The following is a 19,369-nucleotide window of genomic DNA, read 5'->3' on the forward strand; positions in this document are numbered from 1 at the left end:
ATTTATGTTTGTCATCATCATCCTTGCTCTTTCTGACATAGTAGACTCCAGTTCCAAACATACGACGAACGCTCTTTAATATAAATTGGTATTACAAATAGTTCCATTGATTCAGACTTTTCTCATCGACATTGATAAATGCTAACTAGGTATAATAATCGACCTAGTCCCACTTCAGCGGTCCTAAACATGTAAATATCTTCGTGACTAACGTTGCAACATGCAAGTCACCGTGGGAGGTGTGTCCAATTTTCGGCGAGTCCGTCATCGCGCGAACCGCGGCTGCGGCCTAAAAATGCGCCATCTCGAAATATACGAGTAATATGCGATAGATATTTTGTGCACACCTGGCTCCTGAGCCAAGTAGTCAGTCTCCTGAGTGGACGGCGGCCGTGTGCCTGTATAATACAGTGAGTTGACTCCCTGTTTTTAATATTATCGTATAGCCTAATACATTAACGTCAATACTCTCTGTGAAGTGCATCAATAATTCATCTGATCTGTTTTTTTAATCGTGTTTGATTAATACCTCACATATGTAGGTAATTAAGACCTGAATTAATAAACAGTAAGGTCATAATCATAATTCTAGTGTTTGTTGTTGTTTCCACCAAGTGACTTTAATTTTGTACTGCCGACTGCGCTTTGTAGATTACATTATTAATATTATTTTATTGTTGAATTCAAAACCGCACGAGTTACAAGCGGCCGGAGAGCAACCCGTTTTATCTAGTGCGTTTTTGTTTAATAAAAAATGTAATTAAGTTTTATAATGACGTTCCCTCACTTTGTTATATTCAAGTCAGTGCAAATAATACAGTAAAATTATACATTTTGCGTTTGCGTCAAATCCGGTAGTTCTGATTTTTTGCAGGCATGTTTATGATGTTGGCCCAATGAATAATCCAAGTTTGTGACCTCGAGCGCCGAACGCAACTTTGTCAAAATTCGAATAAACCGCAATTTTTTTAGGTTTAGGCGATTATAACCCTAAAGTACTAGTTTTTGATAGTAACTTCCTAGGGCGTTTTTAAAGTAGACTAAATTTGCTACAATAAGACACTAGAATTGTCTCTGTACATCTAATATTTTCCGAGATAAAGCCTTTCAAATTTTATAATTTTACATCAGTTCTTAGCTATAATATAAGGGTTATGTATGTAATTTATATGGAATTCATCACCGCCACGTTCTACAAACTATTTATTTTTCATAAAAAAATGTATGAGTGCCTATTTTGCTAAAAATATTTTTTTTTTTTGGAAAATAAATATTTAGAAGAACGTGGCGGTGATGAATTCCATATAAATTACTTACCTAACCCCTATATTATACCTAAGAACTGATGTAAAATTATAAAATTTTGAAAGGCTTTATCTCGGAAAATATTAAATGTACAGAGACAATTCTAGTGTCTTATTGTAGCAAATTTAGTCTACTTTAAAAACGCCCTAGGAAGTTACTATCAAAAACTAGTACTTTAGGGTTATAATCGCCCAAATCTAAAAAAAATTGCGGTTTATTCGATTTTGGACAAAGTTGCGTTCAGCGCTCGAGGTCACAAACTTGGATTATTCATTGGGCCAACATCATAAACATGCCTGCAAAAAATCAGAACTACCGGATTTGACGCAAAAGAGTCAGGTTACAAAATTCGACAAAGTTACTGGATTAAAAGTAAACTTAGACGGACTCTAGGTCAAATATAAACAATTATATAGAATAAAGTACCCAACTGAACATTTAGTTTAAGGTCGATAAGACTACTTTGATAATCGGATCACTATTATTCTACGAACGCAAACAAAGCCTGGACTGAAATTGAAAACAAAGTACAACTAAGTACTAAGTTACCTGCAAAGTTTGAGAAACCGTTGAACTTCACAAGGAACAACAATTAAGAGAAGGCTGCTAGGAGAAGATAATCTGATATTGTACGAGATTTATCAAAATTAAAACTTTTAATATCCTAAGACTAATTTACTAGGTACATACGAACCACGCGTGTAAACTTACTAGTTCATTAATCTTACCCACATGCTTGTACAATAAATTACACTTAGAATAAAATTACAGAGTTCACTTACCAACCTATCCCCAAGAATTGCATATTGAAACCAGAGCGCCTACCGCGAACAGCGAAGTTCGCAAGTTGCGGGCGGGAACTTTAAGATGCGTCAATTAATAGATCTAGAAATGATATGTATTAGATATGTCAGTGTCAAATGTGACGTTTCTTCAAACAAAAACGTCTCTTCTGGCACTTGACACATCTAATCCATATCGTTTCTAGATCTATTAATTGACGTATCTTAAAGTTCGAATCGGGCAGTAAGGCATAATTCGCAAACTTCGGGGCAAGTACTTGGTTATAGCCCAGGCAATATATGTATTCTACAAAAGTAACTAGTACTTTTTAGGGTTCCGTACCCAAAGGGTAAAACGGGACCCTATTACTAAGACTTCGCTGTCCGTCCGTCCGTCCGTCCGTCCGTCCGTCTGTCACCAGGCTGTATCTCACGAACCGTGATAGCTAGACAGTTGAAATTTTCACAGATTATGTATTTCTGTTGCCGCTATAACAACAAATACTAAAAACAGAATAAAATAAAGATTTAAATGGGGCTCCCATACAACAAACGTGATTTTTGACCAAAATTATTATTTTTTTAATTAAAGTTACAAGACTATATGGTTGGATTTGGGGTTGAACAAAAGATATTAAAATTTTACAGAAACGGTTTTTTTTTCATCTCTCTAGCTCTAAAAATAAAGATTTTAGACCCGGGTCAAATTTTTATTTTTCATTTTTTGATTTTTTTTTGTCCAAATCGGTCCCAAAAAAGGTCTATGTATACGGAAATGCATTAATCGTTTAGTACATTGTACTAACGACAGCTCAAAACTGAAGTCCATTTTGGTTTATCTCTTACCGTTTTCGAGATATATCGTTCTGAAGGTACGAATTTACGAAAAAACTTTGCTATTAACTCCATCAGGCGCTGATGACTTTTTTGTATGGATATATTGAAATCCGACTCGCACTTGACCGTTTTACATAGATTAATTTTTTTTTTGTAATTTTGGGTTAGTAAGTTCGGGTCATGATTTATATGGTAATCATCATCATCATCATCATCATCATCATCATCATCATCATCATCATCATCATCATCATCCAGTCGCCCACTGCTGAGTATAGGCCTCTCTTCGTGTACGCCACTTATATACATGCATTTATGTGTATGGTAATGGTAATATTTAGTAAGTGACATGGCATAATGTATATTGACATAATCTGTCAAACTGTCAAATTTGTTTTTTTTTGTCAAATTTAGTGTAAAGTATTATATTTTGTCATAGTTTAGTACTAAATGTCAATGTTGGGTAATTTTTTGTAGACTGCATTTCTCATCTTAAGGGCCGGCAACGCACTTGCAGCCCCAGTGATCGCTGTGCTTATGTATTTTTGGGCGAGTTTTTGGGTTTCGTATGGGAATATTTGGTACAAAGGGACATGTTACAGTGTCCCAGTGTATATTGACATGATCTGTCAAACTGTCAAATTTGACAGTTTTTGTCAAATTTAGTGTAAGATCATTTTTTGTCATGGTTAAGTACAAAATAAAATTACCTAAATATTATTATTGAATAGAATAGGTAATTATATGGTAATCATCATCATCATCATTTTCGCTTTCAGTCGCCCACTGCTGACCTATAGGCCTCTCTTCGTGTACGCCACTTATATACATGCATTTATGTGTATGGTAATATTTAGTACAAAGTGACATGGCATAATGTATATTGACATAATCTGTCAAACTGTCAAATTTGTTTTTTTTTGTCAAATTTAGTGTAGAGTATTATATTTTGTCATAGTTTAGTACTAAATGTCAATGTTGGGTAATTTTTTGTAGACTGCATTTCTCATCTTAAGGGCCGGCAACGCACTTGCAGCCCCAGTGATCGCTGTGCGTATGTATTTTTGGGCGAGTTTTTGGGTTTCGTATGGGAATATTTGGTACAAAGGGACATGTTACAGTGTCCCAGTGTATATTGACATGATCTGTCAAACTGTCAAATTTGACAGTTTTTGTCAAATTTAGTGTAAGATCATATTTTGTCATGGTTAAGTACAAAATAAAATTTATTAAATATTATTATTGAATAGAATAGAATAGAATAGGTAATTATATGGTAATCATCATCATCATCATTTTCGCTTTCAGTCGCCCACTGCTGACCTATAGGCCTCTCTTCGTGTACGCTACTTATATACATGCATTTATGTGTATGGTAATATTTAGTACAAAGTGACATGGCATAATGTATATTGACATAATCTGTCAAACTGTCAAATTTGTTCGTTTTTGTCAAATTTAGTGTAAAGTATTATATTTTGTCATAGTTTAGTACTAAATGTCAATGTTGGGTAATTTTTTGTAGACTGCATTTCTCATCTTAAGGGCCGGCAACGCACTTGCAGCCCCAGTGATCGCTGTGCTTATATATTTTTGGGCGACTTTTTGGGTTTCGTATGGGAATATTTGGTACAAAGTGACATGTTATAGTGTCCCAGTGTATATTGACATGATCTGTCAAACTGTCAAATTTGACAGTTTTTTTGTCAAATTTAGTGTAAGATCATATTTTGTCATGGTTAAGTACAAAATAAAATTACTTAAGTATTATTGTTGACAGATACTGTCAAATGGGATGTTGTTTGACAGAATCTGAAAGAATCTTGAAAGTTGAAAGTTTTTTAATAAATATGGATCTTGCTTACGCAGCGTCTTATGTAGGCGAACATCGCGCGATCCCGAAGCGAAACGGCGGGACGCGGCGCGAGGCGGCTCAATCAATCCTTTGATGCCCATAGAAGTGTCCTATGTAAGCGATCTCGTTGTGACCGCGGTGCGGCGCGATTTGATGAATGCTGATGGTCCTCGTTATTATGCTCAAGGCATTAGTCTTAAATAGTAGGTACTTAAGATAAGGTGTTGTATAGTAATCAAAGTGAATGAGGTTCAGTCGGCACGCGTTGATGTCTTTTTAAATTTTGTTTGTTTCATAGGAGTTTCTTTAGGAAATTTTGTTTTTAGGGTTCCGTACCCAAAGGGTAAAACGGGATCCTATTACTAAGACTCCGCTGTCCGTCCGTCCGTCCGTCCGTCCGTCACCAGGCTGTATCTCACGAACCGTGATAGCTAGACAGCTGATATTTTCACAGTTGACGTATTTCTGTTGCCGCTATAACAACAAATACTAAAAACATAATAAAATAAAGATTTAAGTGGGGCTCCCATACAACAAACGTCATTTTTGACCGAAGTTAAGCAACGTCGGGTGGGGTCAGTACTTGGATGGGTGACCGTTTTTTTAGATAATGGTACGGAACCCTTCGTGTGCGAGTCCGACTCGCACTTGGCCGGTTTTTTATTTTTCATTTCTTGTTTACCTTTCAACGCAAAGAGAGAGAGAGAGAGAGAAAATTTGAAACTCGGAAGGACCTATGTGGCTTTAACCCTTAAATTGGCAAGACATAAAAGTTACAAATAATGTAGTTTTAACTGATAAAAGTGACTAGACATAGTCCAAGCTGCCCTGGAAAAATAGTTTAAAAAATCCAGGTTTTTCAGATTTCCTGAAAACCTATGTACCACACGTGTCACAGTGCCAACTAACCAGTGAAATACCCTGTCTGGTGAATGTGCCTTGTGTGTACCGTTACCAAGAGCTTAGTAAAACAACAAATTAAAGAAAAATGCACTTTTATTACTATGAAATCTTTATAAAAGAAGTGTATTAAAACTCTATTTTTGGTGAAAAAGGCGTGTTGTTTTTGTATTGATTGTACTGATGGTGATAAAGCATTATATATCGAAACAGGAGATGGCAAAACTTCGGTGCATAGGTGGGAAAGCGGTGCAGTAGTTAGTGCATTTTCGTTATCAGAATCTACTTCGTCTGAGCTGCTTCCTAGTATGTTTAACCTCTCTAGTGAAGAATTGATGGATGGTGGATCAGAGCTTATGCCTTGATCTGACAGTTCATGAGATTTTAGTAAGTTTGATTCATCTTCAGAATCCGACCCATCATCCGAACATGCATATTAAGGTGTAGGAACCAAAGCCAAGATTTTGTGCGGTCGTGCTAGTTTTAAGCACTGTCGACAAAGAAACACAACAATACTGTATTCATGCCCAAAAATAAACAAAAATTCACAAAACCATGCAATTAATAAACAAAAGTATATTTCGGACAAGTTGGCGATGGAACTCGTAGTACCCGTTCGCAATTTTCTATGTAATTGGCAACGGTACTCCTGTGGTACATACAAATGTTTCGTTTGCCTGACTTTTGAATTAAGAAGGAAACAAGTGATCGTGTAATTATTCGTAAAGATTAATATTTCTAAATTAAATTCCACACATGTCAAGTAAAATCAGCACACCAAAAACTTCAAAAAGTTAGTATAACTTTCCGAAGTTGCCGGCAAGTGTTTCCTTCGCGAACTCATTTTGGCACTGACAGTTATAACTCAGTGTTGCAAGTGTTATTTATTTTTTCTACTATAAAATATAATACAATTGACGAGTTGCCAGTAAAAATTCTACAAACAAACTTTTAAATCAAGTTCAGTATTTTTTCAAAGTCAACGTGTCACGTGAGTCACGTTGCCAATTTAAGGGATAACTTGTTTATGACAGACAACTTTTTTATGACAGTGCCAAACTTGTTTAGCAGTGTCATAAACGCTATTGAGAACGTAACTTACTTTCTATGCGTCTCGTGCGTACTCGCATTAGTGCGAGTGAGTTGTACAGAAAGTAAATTACGTAGACGTTAGCGTATATGTCATACTGTGACGTAGTAGAGTTTCGTAGCTTCGCCTGGGTTTTGACACTTTTCCCAAAAAATCTCTCAAATTTGAACGCATTTTAATCCGTTAAGGCGAAAAAACGTTTTTTAGTATTCCTGACTATCAGTACACACCACTAAAACTTTGATTTTCATTGGTTAAGTTGGTAATAAATGGCCCCAAAGGCAATAGGCGATGTTTGGGTATTTTTACCAAACTTCGCCTATGGCATGCCTTGCCGCTAATACTTACTTTTCTGTGACTTACACATGTTAAGTCGTATCTCCTTGGAATGTGCTATTATGCTATGAACCTTAACTACACCAGACTAGGTATATATTTAAAAAACGGGGTAGTAGGCGAAGTTTGGTAACAGTTTGAAGTTGTTTTCATACATTTTCTATAATGAAGCTAGGGCTGCCAAAAATTAACCGACATGCCAAATAAAGGGGAGTAATGGTTTATAAGTTAAAAAATAATTATTTTTAACAAAATTGTTTAATTGTTGCAAAATTGTTGTTATTATCGTAATCGACATCAAATCAACCTTATTTACACAAAGTGAGACATAAAAATACCCATTTGGTACCTATTCAATATCGGTAAGAGTAGAAATAAACATTTGCATATAGCGTAAACTAAAATAACCAAACATAAGAAAATATTTAAATTTAGGAACAAGTAATGTCATCCACCAATGAATGTGGTACAAAAAATTTGTCAACCCTAGGGGTAGGCGAAATTTGGCAACAAGATGGACGCAAAGTACCCTCACCAATGTTTTATCCAATTGTGACTTCTCAACGTAAGCTAGCCATTAAATAATAGTTTCATATGAAAAAGAAATAGTTATAGGATATAATCATGTAAAAAGTATACCATTACTGGGTCCGTATAACCATTTAAAACTGAAGTTAAAACACTGGTTTAAAAAAACGTGTGGTCGACGTCTCGAAAAAACCTCACTAAAGGACAACTGTGTGAAGTTAGCCGCAGAATGTTCGAAGAATCTTGACACCCGTAAAAAATACTTTGTAGTTAGCAGTTATATGTAAGGCTTACATTAGAAACATTTTGTTAATGGCAACTTATGTAAAACTAGGCGAAAATAGGTAGCGCAGGCAAAGATACGAAACTCTACTATTATGAAAACTTTTATAATGTGATCTTATTAAGCATGTATATGTATGAGAAGGGTTCTAGAAAGCGAGAAAATTTTACAATAGTTATTTATACATTTTATTTTCGTTTTCAATAAAGAAGGGATTTCGATAAAATTTTGTTCATTAACAATTGCCTAACTTGTTGAAAAAATATTTTTAAGATAAATTTCTACAAGTATTGCATGTGTTGACATGCTTTAAATACACCATATTTTTTTTAAAAATTTCAATGAATATTTAATACCTTTAAAATTATGTTTAATGTTACGTAATCGTTTTTTCACGCCGCGCGCGTTTCTCTAAAATGAGGCGCGGAGGGCTGTGTTCAGCGTTGAATAAAAAGTATTAATAATGGAGATACAGTTTTGCAAGTATGGAATGTTTGATTGGAAATATCCTCCTCTTTCTAATATTAATTTTGGTTTCTTAAATATTAATACTTTTTCAGATATTGGGGTAATAAAAAATAACTACTTTTTCCGCCCTTTTTTTGTTTAGAACTTTTGATATTTTTTGTGTGCTAATACACCCTTCGAATACATTTTTCTAAACATCATGCCGAATCTAATGACGTATCACACGTATTTTTAGGAGTATAGTATCTTTTGTTTTCACCGTTTTCAGGATCTCGAACAGACTACTGGTAAATAACAAATAGTTAAGTAATATTTCGTATCGTAAACTTGCTAAATATTTTTTGTAAATATTTAAATTTTCAGACATGTGATGTCTTCATTAATAACTACGTCTCTCTCTGTCTATGTCATGTACCTGTCATGTCACATTTTCTATGCATAGGTTCGCATATTCATATTCATATTCTAGGGCATAGACTAGGAATCCTCTAGACCGAGTTTAGAGCAATTATTTCATGCAACCGATGATGCCAAAAATGCGGAGGTGCGCGGGGCGAGGTAAGCGAAGTCCCGTGCCGTGATTGGTCCGTTCAAAGACACGGACGTCACAAAAAGACACTTTTGACTCAAACATGCGAGTAAAACTACCGTATGCGTGGCAGAGGGGGTAGCGCGACTATGCTCAGTCTGGAGGATGTTTTGTCTGTGGACCCGGGCTTATTAAAAGCGTAGGTATTTACTCGGGTTTAATGTACTGAATGTTTATTAGTTGAATTTTTTATTGAAGATTTCGTGATACGTCAAAATGTCTAACTAATACAAACGTATACGTACATTAAGGTAGTGTGTAGGTGCATATTTGGCACTTTTTCCGTGTCTATTAATACCTTAACTGTACACTAAGTCACCCGCGTATCGATAAAAACGAATCGATTGACACAACTCGGTTCAATAGTTTTGACGCTACGGCGACACACGACATAAACATACCCACTTCCTAATATACATACGAATACATACTGCTAAAATGATAACCCTTCCTTAGTTCGATTTTCCGGGGTAGGATATCGGCTTTGCCTGACTTGGAAACGTTAATCCGTTCAATGCTTAAGAGCCCTTCAAGATCAATATGTGAGCAATAAACTATTCTTATTCTTATTCTTAACGTGCACACTAGCGCCACTACTAAATTATCGTGATTATTTAAATTTCACGAAAGATATTTAAAAAAGGAGGCCGCTACGGACTGTATTGTGTATTTAAGTACCTTTTGAATACATCAAACTAGTTTTTATGTTGCTGGATTTGTCAATCTATGCGTCCAAAGTAAAAACGGCCGTTTTTGTTTTGAGTTCCTAGATCGATGAATCCAGCAATTTAAAAACTAGTTTGATGTATTCAAAAGGTACTTAAATACACAATACAGTCCGTAGCGGCCCCCATTTTTAAATACCTGTCGTCAAATTTAAATAATCACGATTATTTAGCAGTGGCGCTAGTGTGCACGTTGAAGGGCTCTTAAGTATAGTTAGTGCATTGTCGTTTCGCCACTACGCAAAGTTTTTGCTACATACCGGGCAACTCATGTTATTGGTTTAAACGTAGTTCTACGACCGAAACAGTATTCCTAATCGAAAAACAGTTTCGTTATTTCTCAGCAGTCTTATTGGTAGGTAATCACAAGAACTAACTCCAAATAAATCGACTAAATCGTTTATATTGTAGTCGCCATTTGGTTGGCATTTCTACAAAGCTTAAACTTGTCTTAACCAACCAACTCACATTAATTTCCATCATTAAAACGTAGTTAATAATTATGGACATCTGGTTTAATAATTAAGCCATTTCAATTTGGATTAAAATATTTCCATTAAAAGATTCAAGTGTTCTACAAGGTGACTGATTACCTATTACTTATATATATACTAAGGGTTGTAGTTAATTTGTATTATTATAATAACTTATAGGCAAGGTCACAGAATAAATAATAGTATTAGGTACAGAAGATTCACTTTCTAACAAAACGCATCTGTTACGATTAGGGCAGATATATGCCCGCTAGGTGGCGACAAGCGCCACGCGTGGCTTATGGCTTTCCCCAAATTGGGGTGGAACGGATGAACTTTTAGCTACAAGTACGGCTACCATCAGTATGGCATTGACATGCCATGACATGATGGTTAGCCACCAAAATTGGTGGGGGACGGATATACTTGTAGCTACCTGTTGCAAAGCGACGAAATCGCGGAGCGAGCCACGCCTGGCAAGATACAGGGGGGCAATTTAAGCCCTTGTTTAGCTTTTTAAATTTCGTAATCATTTAAACAACGTAACGACATCATTGATATCTTTCTAGTACCCGATCAATGACATGTAATTAACATGTATTACATATGAGACGTAGCTTCTTAGAATTTCTTTATTTTTTCTCCAGACCTGGCCCCAGGCCAAGCGGTTGGCGGCCGAACTAATTTAACACGAAATGTCTCATAATAAGTTTAAAGTGTTGAATACCGCAATGTAAACAGCAACACTCCTACCTGTACATCGGTGGACCTTATTACAAAAGGCATAAGGTCCACAGATGTACAGTTAACAGTGTGGGCGACGGTACCCAGATACCATCGCATTGAGATTGTTTCTAAAGATATATCTCAAGAACTATTTTTATGAACAGAGATTAAAGTAACGGAGATAAATTAGAAAATCGCGTGGATTAACAAAGCAATATTGTTGCAAAAGAATTCCGCGATTCTTCTCCCGTTGACTGATTTAAGTAGCGTGAAAACAGTAAATCTGTTAAAATAAGATTAAAAACGCTATTGTAACCAGGAAGTCACAAAAAAATCTAAATACCTACTTGAAAAATGTATTTGTCATTTTCTACACATCATTATGTCCGCAACACACTATTTCATGAACGCAAAATTAGAATTTCTGAATCATTCACTCTTATCTCGACCTTTCATACTCGTAGCTGTGTGTGAGTGTGCAAATAATTTTTCATATCTCATGCTCTGAAAGTGGGTCGTTGTTGTTCTAAAAGGTGCGCAGAAAGTGATAACGTGTATGCTCTAGTGCAGAAAAGTGGTGTACTCCTCTGCGTCCCCGTCCCACGAACTACTGGGTGGAAACAAAATGGAAAAATAGTGTCTTTATTTCCTCGCCTGGAAAAATTGGTAATTGTTTAATTTTACTAATCCCACGTTGATCCTTTTTATATAAAAAAATTATGTGAATTGTTAAAAACAAATTATTCTTGATTTATTTCGTTGAATTCTATTTACTCGATTTCATAAGGCGGGAACCAAAAGGAATACACCAAAAATATTTTTTTAAACCTTACACTTGCGTAAATGAGCAAAGGCAGAATCTTATACAGCCACATTTAAACGTTTGTACGATATTAAATTGATTTTAAAGTTATTTAGCACTATATTCATGAAAATAAAATAAAATACAAGATAAAAATTACTTATATTATTAATTAAATTGTTATTTAATATTTAAAATACTTTTATTATGTTATTACGTGGTGCGGCGCACCAAGGTCGCGGTGTGGTCCGGTAGTCTGTTGCGGCTTTTAGAACGAAAAAGTATAAAATTAAAAAGTAAGAGGCAATCCCGCTGATTTTCATACTATAATGAACAAATCATTTTAAAATTACTGCAGTTTGTTAAAAAATGTGTGTTTTTTTAAATATTGCAATCTAAATGATTTTCGCTAGGGGTTATTAATCTTCACACATGTAAAGTCTCCGATTGCAAGTAAGTCCTAAGGAAAATAAATCATGGCCGTAGATCTATTAGGTACTTCCATTACTGATTTTGCGAAAATGCCTTGTCTTGTTTGGTTTCCTCGCATTCGATATGAATAGTAGAGTGTTTAACTCGGGTGAAAGGCACCATTTCTGTCTCGGACTATTGGCGCTCTCACTGCGTTCGAGCGCCAAACTACCTCGACAGAAATGGGTGCCTTTCAACCCTTGGTTAACAATCTACTATAACACAATTATTACATTTACCTACTGAGGCTATATGTAAAACACTAGGCAGAAACGTGGAATCTCATCTTTCAGTAATTTTTCCAATCAAATAATTATAAAAAAACGTGTTAAGGTGTCAATATTAAATGTATTATTACTTTTGTTTCAGGTCAGAAGAAAGTAGTGTGGCCGCCAGTGCCCGAAACTAACGGCTACCACCAACCACACCACCAGCAACAGGTGACTATCACCCCATTGTATTCGAGAGACAGAGTTCAAACCTACTAACCCCGTTCCGATTTGAACCCTTAAGGTGCGTTCGCGATTCGTTCACGCACTGCAAATTTAATACTCAACAAATAGTGAGCTTTTCGCACAAGCGTGGTATTCCATCTGTCCGAACGCATCTGCCTGTCTGATCTTTGTCCGTTGTGTATTGCGTCACACATTTTGCTTAATAAGAGAGTGATACGCAATGACATTGGACTAAGAAATTGGACAGGTGGAATACTACCCTTAGCGAATTCGCGGCGCGTTTGTCAGGTCTGCTAATTTTAAATGTAAACGGGATTATTGTGTTTTACCGCCTTCTATAATTTTAATAAACACGCTTACGGACAACGGAATGCCACAATGTATATATTTTTGCATTATGAATGAGGTCGGGGTTATGTATTTTATAATTCTCTACCTTCTAGTATAAGCGCTGGATGCTGATCGGTTTATCCTACTATATTCATCGCACGTTATAATAATATGATTATAATATACCTACTGCAATATTACACACTAACTAATCATTTGCAAAATAAAGTTTAAAAATGTCCAGTTAAAGAGTTATTAAGCATGTTTGAGACAATACGTAAAATATTGCAGCGCTGTGAGAGAGTAGAGTGAATGCATAAAATTAAGTGCACTTAGGAATGAGTGTGGTGGCGGGAACGATGACAGCATGCATAACAAAATTATTTATTTACGTATGATATTGTACATAGATAAACATTTATAAACTTACGTCACTTTATCAACTCCCTTTACTTTCTATAGAAACATTTTCTAGTTTCTTAATTATATATTTATCTTGTACCACAGCGGTATCTAAGCCTATTTTCATAGTCTTAATTATACCGAGTAACTTGTTCATAAAGTGACGCTTCTCCCAAGGTGTGGGTACTAGTAACTTTTTAAATCCCTACAGCAGAATCCCGCGTACAACGCACAGCACTCCCCCTCCGGGCCGCAGTACCAAACCCCACCCAAGCCCCAATACCATAATAGCCCTCACTACCACGAGCAGTACCAACAGCAACCCCAGTACCAGCAGCCGCCCCAATACCAGCAGCAGCATAGCCCCCAGCAGAATCAGCCGGCGTACTGCGACGGCAGACGCCAAGAGCCGACAGGGTTAAGTAAGCTGATCCCCTTCGGGCCCGGTGTGAGCGCGTCACCGGCCCCGGCGTACCGACAAGGCCCGCCGTCCCCGGCCGCGGCCCCTTACAAACAGCCTAACTCCCGTTGGGCCCCTGTGCCAGCCCCCCTCTCTCCACAGGTAACAGCAACTTAATTTTTGTCACCACTAATATCTGACAACCTAAAAACAATTGTAAGATCAGGTGGGGTAAGAGTAATATAGTTGATTTTGGAAGGGGTAAGACAGTATGGAAATTCCAAATAAATGTTTCTCTTACCCTACCTGAACTTAATTAACATTGTATCTACATATTAACCGGTAACCGAGTGGTTTTATACTCGTATAACAAAAGTTCGTCAATAGCTTTTAGTTCTCGTCATGTTTTCATGGATTCGAATTCTGTTGTTGAGATTCTCGTCATGAACGTGCTTATTTGGAGTGGTTTTGTTTCTGTATGGATTGAGAGCTGCGCTGTGCATACTAATTAGATGAGATTGTATATTATATTTGAATATTTTGGACTCGGTGGGTATGGGTATCGCGTGCGTGTGAATTCATAGGGTTGCTTAATGGATGGTCTTTATAACGCTTACTAGCTTTATGGCATATTATTTTGGTGCACGCTTTGAATAAAATATCTAATCATTCAAATTATATTCTATTAATAAACAGTTGAAGCGAAATACTTAGGTATTTAAGAAGATCCAAATACTCATGTAACGGGTTGGCTTAAAGTAATGAGAATTTTTGTTTTCGGACATAAAGACAAAAAGACAATGGCCATGGATTTCTGGATGTTATATTGAAGAACTATGCAATATCCAACATTAGAACCAAATTCAAGAATGAAGTAATTGGCCTCCCTTGTGTTAGTTTACGTAACATGCTTCTGACCGTTTGCTTTTCACTTTGGACAAACTACCAAGTACTCTCTGACTGATCGTTTTGTAATTACACGGTAAAATTTATTTTATTCTATAATATTTTTGCCTACTATCGCAATATACATATCAGAGTATATAATATTTGCCAAAATTCTTCGATTGATTTAAGTCTTGGGGATATTCTAGGGTTGGAAACGTTTAGTCGTTTTTCCGCGAGAGCCTAAAACCAGTTAAAAACGTCATTGCATACATTTTACCAAAATATGATACATAAACAATTTTCTCTAAATATCAATCAGTTGCAGATTTCATGAAAATGTTAATCAGTTAGCAATTGTGAATGATGGCATGATATAGATAACAAGCTAATATGCCGAAATAATTAAAATTAACGGCAATAAAACAGTTATGGAATGTAAATAAAACGTTGTCCAAAGCATGACGCAGAGGGTTTGAACACAGTTATGAGAAATCGGATGTGGGAGATGTTATAGTATATATAATGTTTTCTTGTAATTTAAAATATGCTCTTGTTTGTCACTGTAAAATTTCGAAAACCCACAGCTATTGTCTTTTTTTTTATATTTCCGAAAACGAAAATTCTCATTACTTTAAGCCAACCCGTTATATGAAGCTAAGGCTATCAGACGCTAGATTTTATTATAATATCATTATATAAGGGTTAAAAATAACTGGAGTCGAGATTTTTTCTCTTGCTTTAATCAAAAGTGTAAACCTTACATTTGCATTTTGAATGAACAAGGAAATCGGCCGTAAATAATCATTGCGATTAAAACTAATTCAACACCATTTCCCAGGCGTACCCACAACAACAGCCGCAGTACTCGCCCCAGCAACAGTACTCTCAGCCACAGCAGCAGCAGCAGCAGTACCAGCAACAACAGTACTCGCAGCCCGAGTACGCCCCGCCGCAGTACTCCCCGCCGGAGTACCCCCCGCAGTACGAGTACCAGTCCCCGCAGAGGCAGTTCGAGCCCCCGCCGACGACCATCACGCTTCGTCAGCAGCCCCCTGTGCATCAGAAGCCACCGCCAGTCTTTGCTAGCCAACCTGCCACAGCGACTTTCAAAGGTTCGATGTTGGTTTAATTACGTACTAATTAGTAGAGATGCACCGGATATCCGGTTACTATCCGGTATCAGGCCTATCCGGCCATTATTTTACTATCCGGCCGGATACCGGATAGTAACATTGTTTGATTTCGGAGAAAACCAATTGGATTTAAGAAACAGACACGGTCATAATCGTAGGTACTTGTTTATTATTTTAAAACAATTTAATCATTCCACTGACTTATACGCGCACTCATTTCGTACCTAGAAATGAGTCCGCGCGAACGTTTACTAGGAAACAGCCGGCCTAGCCAAGGTTACAATCGCTATCGCTTCGACAACGAAAAGCATTATGTCTCTCTATCACTCTTCCATATTAGCGCGACAGTGACAGTTGCGTTTCGATCGCTACGGAGCGTAAGCGATTGGCATCTTGGCTACGCGGCCAGGTCAAACCTGCAGAATGCGCACCTGACAAACCGAAATGCAGGTATAGTTCCGCTGGCCGAATATTCGGCGGCGGATAACGGATATCCGGCCGATGTTAAGGCCGAATATCCGGTATCCGGTATCAGGCCAAACAACTATCCGTTGCATCTCTACTAATTAGCCTGTAACGAGACTCAAATAGTTTGTCCGACCCCTCTTGTACGAGGGTTTTATGATCACGAGTTTGCAATTTTATTAGGGACCGTGTAGGTATATCATAAATACTCGTACATAGCAATAAAAAAGTACATGTGCGCAAGACCAACTCGAAATTAATAGAGTTTAATACTAGAATAGAAAATCATTCAATTTGCGACGATCTAAACAACTTCAATGAACAGCTTGTATTGAAAAACTACCAGCAGTAGGTACCAAAAGAGACGAGACTAAATATTTTATGATAAAATAAATAATTATAAATAAATAAATATCTTACACATATTACACAGATCAACCTAGTCCCAAACTAAGCAAAGCTTGTACTATGGGTGCTAGGCGACGATATAAAATACGTACTTATATACATAGAAAACACCCATGACTCAGGAACAGATATCTGTTTACATCACACAAATAAATGCCCTTACCGGGATTTGAACCCAGGGCCATCGGCTTCACAGGCAGGGTCACTACACACGGTCGTCGCTTTAAATTATTTCAGCAAAATGTCAATTAAATCTTTACACGCGCTATTCCAAATCGCGTAAACTACTTTACAAGCTTCATTCGGCTATGTAACATACAGTCTGCGGTAGCTATATTGTCTGTAAAGTCGCGCTCGTGCACTTTATTTTTGCTTTAAACCGCGTTGACGGTTTAGGGAAGTGACGGACGTAAAAGATTCCATTACCTTTAGAGCTGACGGCGTTTATGTGTAGAAAAGATATAGGAGCGCTTTAAAATTAAGTTTAGATTGTGTATAGTGGACTTGGAAGAAGTAACTAAGAATGCAACTGGGATAAAACTAGATAAAGTAGGGACAGAGAGAAAGTGCTGAGGCCTTATTTCCGTTCTGTTTTGAATGGAGAAGAAGTGTTCCAGTGTTGCTGCTATTTTTTTTTGTCAGAGGTGGAGGTAATCCTCAATGGATACCTACTGCCGGCCCGGTATCCGGCAGCATGCCGGACTCGGCTGCGTTGGACATTTTTCTCCCAGCCACCTAGTGCCTTGCACATAAAACGTCTAAGAAAAATTATCGAATGAGTAGTAGCTATCGTGGGTGTCGTTTTCAGATATTTCGGAGGTAAAAATAATTAATATAGTTGCAAACGTACAAACGGTCACGGAGACCGTTTTCAATTAGAACAACAAAAAGCATTACGCTTGTTTGCCAACGTCGTGGCATTACACGGACATTTTATATTACGAATTCCTGAAATATAATTAATTCATATTACCTACTCTCAGAACATTCGGAAGTGATTTTAGCAAGTTATTATAAATTCCAACGAGATACACCGTACCTATCTACAAATTCAGTCGACAATTTTATTATTTCCAAATTTATCGCAAGGAATTAAGTAAAGTGGAAACCTTAATCTAAGGTGTTAAAGCTTCTTAGTATTAAAGGGAATGCCCTTTGTTTAACAATTCATTCGTTGATTATTAAATTAGGATTCCGTTGTTATTTTGTTACATAGTAAAGCTGAAAGTCGAGTTACTATTACTTAATAAGCTTGCTGCCAAACAGAGAGAACCAGAGGCTTATTAAACATTTTTTTTTTTTATGAATGGTCTTACTCATGACCACAGACTAGCCGAGGCGTAGACGTGGCCTACGATGGAGCGAGCTCGCCCAGAAGGTGCCTGTTCACTCTTGATTTGAAGGTTGCCGGTTGACTATATTGAGTGATTGGCGTTTTCCTGATAATATTATGCTCCCTGCCTTTTGCTCCTGGCATGCCATGGAGGAAGCGTGAGCATATTGACAAAGGCGAATATATTTTTTCTCAGTCTCTTACACGGACGCTGTAAAGGCTTCGAAACTTCGGGGTGAATTTTAAGTTGACGCGACATACAAAAGTAATCCGTTAAAAATAGTTTTATTTCATGAGTAACTATCGTCATAATCGAAGACATTATTACCTACATATATTTAGGAATTAGTTCTAATATTCCATAGCTACAACTATCTCGGGTTCCCATCTAGGTTGTACCTACAACATATGTATATGAAACCATGCACAGATCCATTGAATGCATTCACACGAGGAAAGTTTTCCTTGTAATGGTGAAGTTGTCAACAGCCCTTTGAAAAGTACGAATGATAGGGAAACTACCTTATGCGTTACACATGTCGACAAGTTTGATACACTTCGGTATCCGATATGCAGTATTGGTATTTAGTCGATTTCTGATAAGGAATTTTCATTATATCTAGTTATATAATACAGCTACTAGAAAACTAAAAACCGTTTGCGCAGATAGAGTGAAAAGTAGAGTCGATTATAATTATTATTTATATTCAATATAGATTGTTTTTTAAAAGACAATACAATTAGGCGCGCTTTAGATGTAAGGACTACACATCCTACGTAGGTATATGTACAAACAATAACGATTCAGCAGTATAATGCCAAACGACCATCAAGCTTTAGATGACATGCAGGTGCAACCAATACGGGAAAACATAACGAAATACATGTAAACTTCAAAATTACCTAATTAAAGACGAGTAATACCTGTATTTGATATTTACATTAAATAGGTATTTAGTATTACGTAATGTCTAATTTAAGAGCCGTTGGAAGTCTGCGAGCTACTCATATTGTCAGAGCTTTATAAGTATGTAATGTATACTGACTTGAAGACTTTTACGGCTAATTGTCACGATAAGTTTCAAGACTAACCCACGCTAGAAATACATACATAAATACATTATCCCTTGTCACTGCTTATAGCCCCAAATTTGTGCTATTTCATCGTGATAAGTAACCCTGAATATCATTTTGTGGCCACTCTGTAGTGAGTAACGAACAACCGCAGCATAATCCAATATTCGGTGTTGTATCTCGTGAATGGTTCAAATATGCAATGCTAAAATTAAATTATTATTGTTCGGCTGAGTGTACCGACGCCTGGAGATATGACTAATTGCGTTATAATTAATATCAGTTGATGTTTCCGTTTTTGTTTGTACCTA

At 36.7% G+C, this 19,369-nt stretch overlaps 1 protein-coding gene across 5 annotated transcripts in view; it reads left to right on the forward strand.

Annotated features, from left to right (window-relative positions):
- LOC134664589 (DNA translocase FtsK) overlaps positions 1–19,369 on the forward strand; it is a 60,443-nt gene that overhangs the window by 30,293 nt on the left and 10,781 nt on the right. For 4 of the 5 annotated variants that reach the window (XM_063521311.1, XM_063521314.1, XM_063521312.1 and 1 more), the window contains 3 exons: positions 12,540–12,610; positions 13,569–13,919; positions 15,484–15,757. In XM_063521311.1, coding sequence (XP_063377381.1) covers positions 12,540–12,610; positions 13,569–13,919; positions 15,484–15,757 — 696 coding nt within the window. The remainder of the gene's footprint in view (positions 1–12,539; positions 12,611–13,568; positions 13,920–15,483; positions 15,758–19,369) is intronic. The other variant, XM_063521315.1, reaches the window with a different exon arrangement.

Source organism: Cydia fagiglandana, chromosome 5, assembly GCF_963556715.1.
Source record: "Cydia fagiglandana chromosome 5, ilCydFagi1.1, whole genome shotgun sequence".
In the NCBI taxonomy this organism is placed as follows: Eukaryota; Metazoa; Arthropoda; class Insecta; order Lepidoptera; family Tortricidae; genus Cydia; species Cydia fagiglandana.